General features: G+C 45.5%; 1 protein-coding gene across 13 annotated transcripts in view; it reads right to left on the bottom strand.

Moving 5' to 3' along the window:
• Nucleotides 1–76: 76 nt before the first annotated feature.
• Nucleotides 77–14731, bottom strand: part of LOC106581813 (plakophilin-4) — a 116423-nt gene continuing 101768 nt past the window's right edge. For 9 of the 13 annotated variants that reach the window (XM_045704450.1, XM_045704451.1, XM_045704445.1 and 6 more), the window contains 11 exons: nt 12076–12259; nt 10958–11075; nt 8939–9127; nt 7321–7515; nt 6720–6870; nt 4178–4370; nt 3721–3805; nt 3302–3419; nt 2769–2900; nt 1695–1768; nt 77–1173 (listed from right to left, as the gene is read on the bottom strand). In XM_045704450.1, coding sequence (XP_045560406.1) covers nt 919–1173; nt 1695–1768; nt 2769–2900; nt 3302–3419; nt 3721–3805; nt 4178–4370; nt 6720–6870; nt 7321–7515; nt 8939–9127; nt 10958–11075; nt 12076–12259 — 1694 coding nt within the window. In that variant the 3' untranslated portion in view covers nt 77–918. The remainder of the gene's footprint in view (nt 1174–1694; nt 1769–2768; nt 2901–3301; nt 3420–3720; nt 3806–4177; nt 4371–6719; nt 6871–7320; nt 7516–8938; nt 9128–10957; nt 11076–12075; nt 12260–14731) is intronic. The other 4 variants (XM_045704448.1, XM_014164174.2, XM_014164175.2 and 1 more) reach the window with 2 other exon arrangements.

The raw sequence follows: 14731 nt of genomic DNA, 5'->3' as shown, positions 1-14731 counted from the left end.
GTCATTGTCCTCATTGTCTACGTTACGCATGCAAAGACGAGAGGATGAGCAAAAGAAGGGAGGAGTTGTAGAGCTCTTCATGGACCAAACGTTCACATTTATTTCTGTTGGTTGGTGTGCAAAGAAAATGGCAGTGAACCATCCCATGAAAGGTCCAGCACAGAAAATGGAAAAATAAAGAGAATATCTGCAAAGTCACAAAAATGTCTGCAATTCCACAATTCATTGAAAAAACAAAAGTCAACTTTGATTAACTTTGCAAGTTTGTGTTATGATGTAGTCTTTTCCCACCTCTACTTCTTCATATACTGTATTTATAGATCTATAATATAGATTTGACATGGCACAAGTCTTTACCAGTGCTGATGAGCGAAAACCAGGTGGCATTTTTTCTGTATTTACAATTAAATGACGGAAATGTACAACACTCCATGGCATACACAATCTCAACATTAAGAACAAATACAATGTGATCCCTCTGTACAAACTAACATCTTTAGATTACTTTTTTTTGTTTACAGATATGAGTTCATGATCCATTTTAGCCTACAGACATACACATACACATTCCCCATCTGACTCTTTACCACAAACCTTCCGTCACATATCCCACACCTTCACCACGCTACCACAGCTACGCGTTTCCAAAAGAAAAACTAACATCTAGACCGAGCAGAACGCCGCTCACAATTATGTCCAATGCCGACCATTCCCCAAACACACCACTGCATGATTCCCTCTCTTCGTTTAAAACAACAACCACATTCCTTGATTTCCTTCTTTCTTTGGCTAACGTTCTGTTTTCTCCAACTGCCATCGCTTCCAGCCCCACATTCAGATTCACTTTCAAAAATTAAAAAAACACACAAATAAAAGCTCATGGACGAGTTCATCAGACGGGCTCCAAAGACGGAGTCCCTATACCCAGGAGTCTGGTGAGCCTGGGTACTGCTCCGCCCTGTAGGAAGGCCTCCGGGTGGTGGAGTAAAAGTCCACGTAGTTCGTGGTGGATTTGAGTCCGTGGCCGTGCGACTGAGAGCTGTAGTCTGCCGTGGGGGGGAAGGTGACTACTTCCTCCACGTAGGGCTCCTCGTAGCCGTGTGGAGACTGCAGGTACATCCTGTAGGGGTCGTGGTTCCGCCTGCTCGGCTCCTCGGTGTGGTACACCTGCTGCTGTGGAGACGAGAGGAGCAACACTAGAATCAGGTCTGTTTATGTGAAAGGCAGGACCATCTCTTCTTTGAAGTCCAGTGTTTGTTTGATTTATGGGTCATTTTTGGTTGAAAGTCAAGTAACAGCTAATTCACACCCTTTTGGCACTTTCCCAGACACAGATTAAACTTAGTCCTAAAAAGCAAGATCAATAGAGAATCTCAATTTTAAAAAGCATTTTAGTCGAAGACTAGGCTTAATCTGTGCCCGGGAAACGGCCCCTACGTGTATCGAAACTCGAGCTGCATGGCTATACAGGGTTGGGTGTAATATCCTGATTGTCCAGTCTGAGAGGGAGTGGAGGGAGGGAACTGAGCTCCCTCTACCTGGGTGCTATCTGGGTAACTGAGACGCCCAGCCCTTCCCTCTCACAGCAGTCACATCCACTCTAACTCACACAATGGCTGATATGATGGCTGTCTCCTAGATGGAGATGGCTGTCCGACCAGAAGGGATTGATTTAGAGTCTGTATTGTGTTTACCTGTGTTTTTCTGGGGTCCTCTCTTGTTGGCGAGGAGTAAGATCCGATATAATACGGCGGCGGCTTTCCAGACCCTGGCAGAGAAATGCACAACATAACGGCATAACTTCAACGTCGCCATGAACTCGACTTGTTAGCGTACAGTATAAATATCCCATTCCACACATTCCCCTTAGGCATGGCCTCTATATAATGGTCAGATACAGCTACGCTGGACAGAACAGACTAATAACATACAGTCAAAGAGATGGGCACCAGTGTCTTATTGTTTGCAAAGCCTGTGGGATGATATTTTCCTTGGCCCAAGCCAGAGGAATCCTGAAAGTCCTTTTCCACTCTTGTTCCCAGCATTCTGGGGTTTTCATGGCTGGCCCAGGGAGTGTGGCTGGGTAGACAGGAGGGGTAGGAGGGGGTTCACGTGGATGAGGCTGCAGCTCTGTTTACTCAGCGCCCCATTGAGGGTTGTCCATCTGGCAGCGGCGAGTCTGGGTGCCCTGCATACATAGCCCGCGTCCCAAATGGCACCCTATTCCCTATGCGGTGGACTACTTTTGACCAGGGCTCTGGTCAAAAAGCAGTGTGCTACATAGGGAACAGGGTGCCATTTGGGAAGTAGCCCTACTGTTCCTCAGGGCAACTGACAATGGGCGCTTTGTAGTGGCTGCACAGCCAAGCGGCTCACAATGCGGGTGGACCAGCAACTCTATTGATCAGCAGACCCACTTAAACGCAACAAAAAGGCTCAAGTGCTCTTTTGAACTTAGCCGATCGTCCAAGAGCCTCCAGCTCCCAATAAGAGCGATAAGAAAGAGGGAGATAGGGTGGTCATGGTGGAGCTGGGGGAGAGCTAGGGGAGAGGGGGCATGGAATGTGATTCCTGGGAGTGGTGAGGGGAGATAAAATGGATTACGGCCTACATAGAGGTAAAAATGACCATAGGGGATACTTTAATCACGGTGTGGTGTACATGGCTGACACATTCTCAATCACATTCCAAAGTCTCACATCATATACTGTGTTTTATGTACAGTAATAATTCTGAGATCATGAGAATTCCGTATGCACATCGCTTACCTGTATACTGATATTTATGTACATTGTTGTCCCCTTGGTTATTATAAAATTGCATAGTTGACGGTGCCCTCTGATAATCAGAACGGTGTTCTTCGATTCCCAGTATTGCAGGAGAGGAGGTGGCACTACCAGCTGTGGACAACAGAGCACGGAGGTAAGAAGGATGAAACTTTGAATTGAACCGTCTTTCTGTCCTTATCTAGGGTAACGTCCCAAATGGCTCCACATTTCCTATCTAGTGCATTCATGTTGACCAGAACCCTGTGGGCCCTGGTGAAAAATAGTGCACTAAGACAGTGTTTCTTAATCCTGGCCCTGGGGACCCAAAGGGGTCCACATTTTAGTTTTTAACCTAGCAGTACACACCGGATTCCACTAATCATCAAACCTTTGAGGGGTGTGTGTAGTGCTAGGGCAAAAACAAAAATGTGTACCCTTTTAGGTCCCCAGGACCAGGATAAAAAAAAAGGGGGGAATAGGGTGCCATTTGGGACGTAAACTAGGTGAATTATTGTTTATGTGGCTGGGCTGACCTGACTGGTTGACCGGTGACATCTGTATGGTGCTGGTGGGGAGGGTGGGCTGAGACTTGAACCTGTCGCGCTCTAGAGTGGATACTGGTGTGATGAAGTGGTTTTGGCTCCATCCGTCCTATAGGCCAGCAGAGAAAGGAGACAGTGGTTAGTTTGAGCCACAAAAACCTCGGATGCGTCCCAATAATATCTCCTTTCTCCTGAATTGTACACTTGTACACCACTTCCCACAAATCTAGAAGCATTGGAGTGGCGGCGGGACACCGGCTTGTGGGAGTTTCCGCCATATCTCATACACCAGCCATTTCCTTTCAATGAAGGGAAGTGAACAAGTGCACACTTTGGCAGGAAGGAGAGGTAATTGGGACGTAGCCCTACTGTATTTAGCCTCCTCATCCCAACACTGGTCCTTCCCTTACCTTCTTATAGATAGTCCTCAGGTCTTTGTACTGCCACAGTGTGTTGAGGACCTGAGCGGCAGCTTTCACCACCTTCATAGAGTACCTTTGAGGACAGAGAGATGCATGTCACCACACATTACCACTGAGAAGTTAGAAATGAGGCCTCTTAGGAATATACGGCAAATACATGGCACGGCATGTTTCTGTGGTTAAATAATGAGTCGACTCTCAACTGTTTGAAATTGCTCTCACTCCATTCCGGGGTGTAACCTCAGCGCATGAGCCTAGAGCAAGCTTCTGTGTGGAAGGAATTCCTCGTGCTCTCTGTGTGCATCCCAAATGGCACCCCTATCCCCTATATAGTAAACAACTAAAGGAGTAGCAGTAGACTGAAAAGTAGTGCACTATAACGGGAATAGGGTGCCATTTGTGACGCAAGCCTCTGCCTGAGCAGCAGCTGAAGCCTCTCTCTCACCTCTCTCCCCTGCCCTTGGTGATGTTGACCAGCTTCTCGATGCCGCCCGTGTCGGCCAGTGCCTTGGCGTTCTCCATGTTCTTGCTGGTGACCTCGTGCAGGGTGCAGCAGATGGCCGCCACCGTCTCGTCAGAGAGCAGGGTGGTGTTCCCCCCAGGGAGACGATTCACCAGGTCCCTCATCGCATACTTCCCTGGGAGGGAGGGAGGGAGGGAGGGATGGATGGGAGGAGGGTGGAGGGAGGAAAGGAGGGAAGGAGCAAGTATTAATATTTTACTTATAATTTCTGTTACGAATTTATAATCGAGATTATGGCAAGGCTTCTTTATAAACCCATTCTGGCTTCCTCATCCTTACCTCCACAGACATTTTGTTCTATTTGACTTTTTAACAGCAAATAAATGAACTAGCTACACCTTTAAATAAAACTGGAACGCAACAGGGAGAGAGAGAGACAAAACGGAAATAAAGAGACATTCATTGCATTTTTGATATAGCGTGTCTTAGGTAATGTATTTGTACAGCAGATGCCTTCCTCTAGGGCAGGAGACCTAGAGTACACAGTGTACTTTTGTACTTTGCTGATACTATATTTGTTCAGCTTGAGTTGTGCTGCCACAGCCTACCATGTGCCTTTCCTATAGGACATAGCATTAGTGCCCCCCAGACCCTGGGTTAAAACCACTTGATTTTCCCCCTGAGTCTCCCTCAGAAGATCAGCCCCTCCAGAGTACCTCTCCACACAGCCGTACTCCACACAGCCACTCTCCCCCATCTCCCAGGCTGCAAGCTCTGCCTCTGCCTTGCTGGAACACTAACTCCTTATTATTTCCACTTAGCTATCCCATAAAAACCTGGTTTCCCTGAAAATGGGCGATTTCACAAAAAACAAGTAGAATTGGGATGAAGGGTAGCAATCTGGGCATATAATCAGCAGTTAGATTACTAAACGTGAACATAGCCCTTCTGGTTCTACTTCATCTGAAACCTATTTTCCATCTCATCTCTTCCCTTTTTTACATTTTTTTAAAATACACTGAGTGTACAAAATATTAAGAATGCTATTTCCATGACATAGACCAGGGATGGGCAACTGGCGGCCCACCGGCCACATGCGGATCCCCAATTTCATCCAACTCGTTCGGGGTCTCAACTTACTGTTGAGAGTAAGAATAATAGAATACACAAGGTGCAATTTCAAAATGTGGTTGTGCATCAGCAGTCCATCAATTAGCCCATGTCAGCTAACTTATTTTAGATTGGTAAGTTACTTTAGTGACCAGCTATCTAAACATGTACTGTAGTAAGCATAGTCAGATACGTTAAACACCTATCCATCTGATACGGTAAACACCTATCCATCTGATACGTTAAACACCTATCCATCTGATACGGTAAACACCTATCCATCTGATACGTTAAACACCTATCCATCTGATACGGTAAACACCTATCCATCAGATACGTTAAACACCTATCCATCTGATACGTTAAACACCTATCCATCTGATACGTTAAACACCTATCCATCTGATACGTTAAACACCTATCCATCTGATACGTTAAACACCTATCCATCTGATACGGTAAACACCTATCCATCTGATACGGTAAACACCTATCCATCTGATACGGTAAACACCTATCCATCAGATACGTTAAACACCTATCCATCTGATACGTTAAACACCTATCCATCTGATACGTTAAACACCTATCCATCTGATACGGTAAACACCTATCCATCTGATACGGTAAACACCTATCCATCTGATACGGTAAACACCTATCCATCTGATACGTTAAACACCTATCCATCTGATACGGTAAACACCTATCCATCAGATACGGTAAACACCTATCCATCTGATACGGTAAACACCTATCCATCAGATACGGTAAACACCTATCCATCTGATACGGTAAACACCTATCCATCTGATACGGTAAACACCTATCCATCTGATACGGTAAACACCTATCCATCTGATACGTTAAACACCTATCCATCTGATACGTTAAACATCTATCCATCTGATACGGTAAACACCTATCCATCTGATACGGTAAACACCTATCCATCTGATACGTTAAACACCTATCCATCTGATACGTTAAACACCTATCCATCTGATACGGTAAACACCTATCCATCTGATACGGTAAACACCTATCCATCTGATACGGTAAACACCTATCCATCTGATACGGTAAACACCTATCCATCTGATACGTTAAACACCTATCCATCTGATACGTTAAACACCTATCCATCTGATACGGTAAACACCTATCCATCAGATATGTTAAACACCTATCCATCTGATACGTTAAACACCTATCCATCTGATACGTTAAACACCTATCCATCTGATACGTTAAACACCTATCCATCAGATATGTTAAACACCTATCCATCTGATACGGTAAACACCTATCCATCTGATACGTTAAACACCTATCCATCAGATATGTTAAACACCTAGCCAGGTGTTGTGAGATCTGTAAGGGATCTGTAATGGAGCCAGTGTTTGGTCCTCACCTATGAGCTCCTTGTTCCTGACGTCCAGGGCCATGTTCCTCAGGGCGGTGGCCACAGAGCAGACCACCCTGTCGTTGTCCATCCTCAGCAGCTCCACCAGGATGGGCAGACCCTTCTCCTTACGCACCGCCGCACGGACGTACGCCGTAAACTAGTACAAACGCAGAGACGACACAGAGAGGCCGTTTCAACTCTATCAACTTACGAGTGTACACTTATATATATATATATGTTTAATTGTCACATACACCGGATAGGCGCAGTGAAATATGTAGTACAGCCATAGTAGTAAAGACATTTTTTTTCTTCAGAAAACCAGACAACAATGATGTCATAGCCCCTGTGATAAATGTCCTAGAGCTAGCGTCCTTCCTCGTCCCAGAAGCTAAAATTAGCAACTAGGGGGTTTAGGAGAAAGCACTAAAAGTGACTATTGACATTTGTTTCACTGAGGAGAGTTCCCCTTTAAAAATGTATTCACTTTACATAGCTAATAGACTATTCATTGTACACAGGGGAAAATAACACACAGTAGACTAGTGTTCTCGTCATCTCCTGTCCTGGGTGCTGTGTAGTGTGTACTCCGTAGTGTTCTCCATACCTTCCAGTTCCCAGCAGACAGGTTCTGTAGGGAGCCCGCCGAGCCCTCCAGCGTGGCAGGGTTGGAGCTCTCGGCCAGCAGGGTCAGGTAGGGCTTCACCACGGCTGGGTGCCACAACATCTCCGCCCCCTTGGGGGACTTGGAGAAGCCAGGGATGGGGCCCACTCCATCCCACTGAGAACACATTACAAGCACCTGGTCATGATTAGAGGTTCTAATTAAGGAATAATGTTCGAGGAGTATTGGCCATATTCCTCATGGTTTATGGCCAATATACCACGTCTAAAGGGTGTTCGTATGCACAATGCACCGCGGAGTGCCTGGATACAGCCATTAGCCGTGGTATATTGGCCATATACCACAAACCCCTGAGGTGCCTTATTGCTATTATAAACTGGTTACCAACGTAATTAGAACAGTAAAAATAAATGTTTTGTCATACCCATGGTACACTGTATATACACCACGGCTTTCAGCCAATCAGCATTCAGGGCTCAAACCACCCAGTTCATAATACAATTTTGACTATATATGTATCAAGTGTCCCAGAGTAGGAGTGCTGATTTAGGATCAGTTTAGCCTTTTAGATCATAACGAAGATGATTATATGGACAGGCGGGACCTGATCCTAGATCAGCCCTCCTACTCTAAGACGCTTTGTGAATACGGGCCATGGTCTTCTCTAGAGCGCTCCTAGAAGAGTTAAAGTCAACATGTCAGTGTGTTATGTCTGTTTGTAACAGTGTGTTATGTCTGTTTGTAAGTGTGTTATGCCTGTTTTGTAACAGTGTGTTATGTCTGTTTTGTAACAGTGTGTTATGTCTGTTTTGTAACAGTGTGTTATGTCTGTTTGTAACAGTGTGTTATGTCTGTTTTGTAACAGTGTGTTATGTCTGTTTGTAACAGTGTGTTATGTCTGTTTGTAACAGTGTGTTATGTCTGTTTGTAACAGTGTGTTATGTCTGTTTGTAACAGTGTGTTATATGTGAAAATGTGATTGTATTATACATTGTATTTTAATGTTTAAGGACTTAAATGAGGACTAAAAGAGATCCAAATCAAATCAAAGTAATAGTTCACTCCAAAATCAAAGTTGGCAAATGTTTTCCATTTCTCAGAAGGGAGAAATGAGTCCACGTCCCATCATGCCATCTGTTGCGTAGATCCAGCTATACAGCGCCTCGATCCCAAATGATTTGAAAAGACAGGCAGGCACCATCATCTAATTGCGTCATGTCAGACAAAACAGATGTAGTGGGACTTGGGCTCTTGCTACTAGACCACTGTTGAGATCTTAAAGAAACGTTTGACAAACATTTGGAGTGAACAATCACTTAAGGCCTAGGGAAGTGTCGTGTTATAATTCCCCCACTCAGTGATGAGTTGTTATCCCGGAGCTCAGCTGGAGTGAACATTCACTTTGAACACCTAGGAAGTGATATTTCCACCCTCAGACTGAAGTTTCGTCCCCAAATGGCACCCTATTCCCTTTATAGTGCACTACTTTTGACCAGGACCCATAGGGTGGACGACGTAGGGTGCACTACAAGAAGGTGCACTACATAGGGAATAGGGGTGCCATTTGAGATGCAACCCAAGTTGTTATTCTGGAGCTCACCTGCTCTTCCTGGGAACCCTTCTTCTTCTTCCTCTTCCGGCCCCAGCAGCTGGAGTCCACATCATTACTGGGAGACTCACTTCCCAGCAGGCCGTCCAGCTCCTGGGCTCCCTGCAGCCTCGACGGTGGCATCTCCAGCTCCAGGCGATACGACAGGTTCCTCAGAGTGCAAATACAGTTCTCCACAATCTAGAGAGCGAGAGATGAAGGGAGGAGGGTCATTTACTTGATTTATTGACATCTTCATTGGTTTAATATGTTTCTACAGGTTTGATATGTTTCTATAGGTTTGATATGTTTCTATAGGTCTGATATGTTTCTATAGGTCTGATATGTTTCTATAGGTTTGATATGTTTCTATAGGTCTGATATGTTTCTATAGGTCTGATATGTTTCTATAGGTCTGATATGTTTCTATAGGTCTGATATGTTTCTATAGGTCTGATATGTTTCTATAGGTCTGATATGTTTCTATAGGTTTGATATGTTTCTATAGGTTTGATATGTTTCTATAGGTCTGATATGTTTCTATAGGTCTGATATGTTTCTATAGGTCTGATATGTTTCTATAGGTCTGATATGTTTCTATAGGTCTGATATGTTTCTATAGGTCTGATATGTTTCTATAGGTCTGATATGTTTCTATAGGTTTGATATGTTTCTATAGGTTTGATATGTTTCTATAGGTCTGATATGTTTCTATAGGTCTGATATGTTTCTATAGGTCTGATATGTTTCTATAGGTCTGATATGTTTCTATAGGTCTGATATGTTTCTATAGGTTTGATATGTTTCTATAGGTTTGATATGTTTCTATAGGTTTGATATGTTTCTATAGGTCTGATATGTTTCTATAGGTTTGATATGTTTCTATAGGTCTGATATGTTTCTATAGGTCTGATATGTTTCTATAGGTCTGATATGTTTCTATAGGTTTGATATGTTTCTATAGGTCTGATATGTTTCTATAGGTTTGATATGTTTCTATAGGTCTGATATGTTTCTATAGGTCTGATATGTTTCTACAGGTTTGATATGTTTCTATAGGTCTGATATGTTTCTATAGGTCTGATATGTTTCTATAGGTCTGATATGTTTCTATAGGTTTGATATGTTTCTATAGGTCTGAGAGAGAGAGCGAGAGCGATAGAGGGTTGGGGAGAGAGAGAGAGAGATAGAGGGTTGGTGAAAGAGAGAGAGAGATAGAGGGTTGGTGAAAGAGAGAGAGAGATAGAGGGTTGGTGAAAGAGAGAGAGAGATAGAGGGTTGGTGAAAGAGAGAGAGAGAGAGATCGTTGGTGAAAGAGAGAGAGAGATGGTTGGTGAAAGAGAGAGAGAGAGAGAGAGAGCGAGAGGTGAGATCTCAATAAGTACACTATACATCCTAAGAGGTCAGTTCCAGTGAAAGAGCGCTCAATAAGCTAGACAGCCTCTGTGTGTTGGTGTGGAGACATCGCAGGCCTGCTGTAGCAGTAGTAATGAATTAGGTATGGGACCCATGGTGTTAGAACAGAATAAAATGTCTCCACTTAGAAACAGAGATCTGGATTTAACAAATGGGTCTAATTCCGTACTGTTTGATGCCCACTACTGGGATATGAGCATAGCAATAAATACAGGATGTATCCCAAATAGCACCCTATTCCCTTTACAGTGCACTTTTCTTGACCCGGGCCCATAAACGCACTGGTCAAAAGTAGTGCACTATATAGGACAGGCCAAATTTATAGGGGAGATACTCAACCGGAACAGCTGGCTAAGGGACCAGTGATAAAGTCCATAAACTTTTAAGTGGACGCTATTAACATTGTAGACCTATGGGCTGATAGAAGGCCTTCCCAGTCAAGTAACTGAGCTGTGCAAGTCAATGTGAGCGAGAAATGATCTATTCAACTCAAAACTGGTAGGGTAGAATTTCTCCTGCCATCGTGTGACAACATATTTTCTAGTCGACACTGTGTGTGTTCGCGCGCGTGTGTGTGTGCGTGCATGTAGGTGTGTGTCTGTGTGTGCGGCAGACCTTGCTGTCGAAGTCCGAGGTGTTGACACAGGCCTTGATGACGTAGAGTAAAGAGTCCACCAGTCCCTCACAGGAACGCATCTGTTTTCTAGCCTCCTCCCCCGCCGAACTCAGGTTCCTTTAACAACAACACACACACACACCAGTCAGGATATCGGCCCCTACAGCACACACACAATCACACACAAAGACGGCCCAGCGACATAACCAAACAGCCACTTAAAAAAAAAAAGGGGGAAAAAAAAGGGTTTGTCCCAAATGCTACCCTATTCAGTGCACTACTTTCAACCAGGGCCCATAAGGCTCGGTTTAAGGTAGTGCACCATAAAGGGAATAGGGTAGTATTTGGGACATAGACAAACCGTGTGTGTTTGTTCCCCTAGCGCGACTCTGATGTGTGTTGCGGGGGTTTTACGTGCGCCGTCCCATCCATAATGGATGAGGCTCTCTGGTCGGCCTGGGTGATGCCGTTATGAGTGCTTTGGAGGGGGAAATGAGAGCCTAACTGAGCGCGCTCAGAGGCACAGCTCCATTTGCCGTCACCAATTAGAGAACAAACTCCACATTCAGTGACTGGCATCCGTCCCTAACGGCAACCTCTACCCTATTTCGTGCAGGAATTTCGACTAGGGCCCATAGGGTAGTTTACGAAATAGGGAATAGGTTGCCATTTGGGACGCATACACTGCCTTCAAAAGGAAGTGCCCTGGGAGGGTGGCGGGAGAGCCAGAATACCCTTCCCTACGGCTGGGGAGTTTTTTTTACCCTCTCCACCGTCTGACTGTGTCACCACAACAGACCGACTCATTTAACCCAAATCCAATGACAGGGTGACATTTTTGGTTGACGTCACGTTAAGTGACAACTCAAACAAACGTAAACCAAATCTAGACGTTGAACTGACGTCGGTGCCCAGTGGGACATTATCGTATCCGTAAACCCACAGTGCATTATTTGTAAGTCCCCATGGGCAGGTTCGTCTCATTCCCTAGTCATGACTGGTGTTTGTAATATTATTTACAGGACAGCTGGAAGGCTATGTTCAAATATGAACCTGGCTGCAGGAGCTTGAAACATCCAGAAGGGGGTGGTATCATCATACACAACATGTCTGTTACCTCATACAGCCACTGGTGTTCCTCAGGACCAGAGACGAGTGGAATTTGAGTTTGTGGTCCTCGTCGAATGTCGAGCTGCTCCACCCGGAATGGGGTATGATCACAGTGTTGGTCAGAGTAGTTAAGGCATCCCGAATGATTGTCATCTTGACGGAGTCACAGGAGGAGAGGTTCCACAGCACCCCTGCAGAGACGACGGAGGAACGTGGGGGGGGGAGGGACATGAGACAGGGCCACAAACTCCTGGTTGTGTCAGCTGTCATGTGTAGTTAGGCAAGCCCCACGGAGCTGCCGAGGACCAGGGCTTTTTTTTTTAATAGCTCAGCACGCACACACACCACGCACGCACGCACACACACACACACACACACACACACACACACACACACACACACACACACACACACACACACACACACACACACACACACACACACACACACACACACACACACACACACACACACACACAAAGAGAAGAGAGGACCAAAGGAAAAATAATAGCCCTCATCACAAATGAAACCCATCCTCCAGCTGTGAGTCGTCGGGCATCTGGATCAAATAGAACCTGAGAATCGTTACGTGTCCTCCAGGCAACCGAGGAAGACTCTTCACTGGAAACGAACACAACACAGCGTATGGCACCGGCTCTGCGGTTTAAAACGGATCGTATGAATAACGGAGCGCGTCTTCCCCATATCGCGTCATCATTTCATTCCTTTGAAATGCGTGTATGCTAACCAGTGACACTTCTGGTATACAGTATTTGATGCTTCAGTGTGGAGCGGGTTCTTTATATCAGATGGCTGTGACTGGCAGCAGAAAACGCAGGCTGATTTCTGCAGGGCGTCACTAACCTTGGACAGGGCTGCAGCTCAGCTCCTATCTAGGATATGTCCCAAATGGGACCCTGTTCCCTATGTGATGCGATACTTTTCAACAGAGCCCTACGGCACCTTATTCCCTATGTGGTGCACTACCACTGACCAGATCCCTATGGGAAACCCTATGGGCCCTGGACAAAAGTAGTGCACTATATAGGGAATAGGGTGCCATTTGGGATGCAGCTATAGCTGCTATCTCCTGCTGCGGGCAGAGCAAAAGAGAATGATCTACACCCCGCTGACTGGAGGATCTCTTTGGTTGTGTGTAAGGATAGGCGAGCATGAAATTCTACACATTTTGCCATGGCTTATCCCGTGTCCTTATGCTATCTGAGTGACTCAAACATTACAGCAAAATCAGTTGGGGCCCCGTGCCATGACATTTTGGGGAATTGTAGATTCTCGCTGACCGTCTAGTTTTTATTATTGCCGATTGTTAGCGCTCAAAGATGATCTTCTTTAACAATATATAGCTCCATTATATTTTCGACATGCTTTATCTCTGGTTTTAGTCGTTTAAGTTTACACTGAAAACTATCTTTTGGAGTGGCGGCAACGGTTTAGAAGTGGCGGCCCGCCTCTGCTAAATTAATATAGGGGAAACACTGGTGTGTGTGCTTGTGTGTGTGTATGTGTGTGTGTGTGGGTATGTGTGTGTGTGTGTGTGTGTGTGTGGGTATGTGTGTGTGTGTGTGTGTGTGTGTGTGTGTGTGTGTGTGTGTGTGTGTGTGTGTGTGTGTGTGTGTGTGTGTGTGTGTGTGTGTGTGGGTATGTGTGTGTGTGTGTGTGTGTGTGGGTATGTGTGTGTGTGTGTGTGTGTGTGGGTATGTGTGTGTGTGTGTGTGTGTGTGGGTATGTGTGTGTGTGTGTGTGTGTGTGTGTGTGTGTGTGTATGTGTGTGTGTGTGTGTGGGTATGTGTGTGTATGTGTGTGTGTGTGTGTGTGTGGGTATGTGTGTGTGTGTGTGTGTGGGTATGTGTGTGTGTGTGTGTGTGTGTGTGGGTATGTGTGTGTGTGTGTGTGTGTGTGTGGGTATGTGTGTGTGTGTGTGTGTGTGTGGGTATGTGTGTGTGTGTGTGTGTGTGTGTGTGTGTGTGTGTGTGTGTGTGTGTGTGTGTGTGTGTGTGTGTGTGGGTATGTGTGTGTACAAGTAATCCTCGTGGTTTCCTTGAGCTCTCGCATTTCCACCACAGTGTGTGTACCCTCTGTTTCCTAGACACTGGTCTGTCTTATCTTCTCTCCAATGAAACCAGTGGAGATCATCGTGCCCATTACCACAGCCCAAGGGCACAGTATAAAGAGGATGCCAGCAAGGCATTATAGAGACAGATCTGTCTGTGGCCCAAATAGCGTCTCTTCCGTCCCTATCTTTGAGCTACCCTGTTTACCCATGAAAGCATCTCTCTCCACGGTTAACACTCAGCCGATGAAGCCTCTTATCTGCTCCTGCCAGGACCATGTTGGGCTGCATACCGACGCTATAACATCACCTCTGCTATAACGTGTATGCTCAGGCCCTGGGATTCATTTCAATAAAAGCTCCCCGCGGTGATTGACCGCCTTCCTCTACTAGCTTAGTCTATAGCCTGTTACAGCCTATAGCCTAGTTTGTCTTTCTCCGATGGCTGTTTAGTGAATTCCCTCAGACAGAGGGCCTCGTAATGTAGAGATGACACAAACACACCCGCAGCGCTGGTCTAGCACTTCAGGCAAACTGAAATGTCCCAGGTCTGTCCCAGTAGCCATCAGCCCCCTAGTTCCTCCTCGTCGGC

This window comes from Salmo salar, chromosome ssa21 (assembly GCF_905237065.1).
Source record: "Salmo salar chromosome ssa21, Ssal_v3.1, whole genome shotgun sequence".
NCBI classification, from domain to species: domain Eukaryota; kingdom Metazoa; phylum Chordata; class Actinopteri; order Salmoniformes; family Salmonidae; genus Salmo; species Salmo salar.
This window is presented reverse-complemented; position numbering and strand designations above follow the sequence as displayed.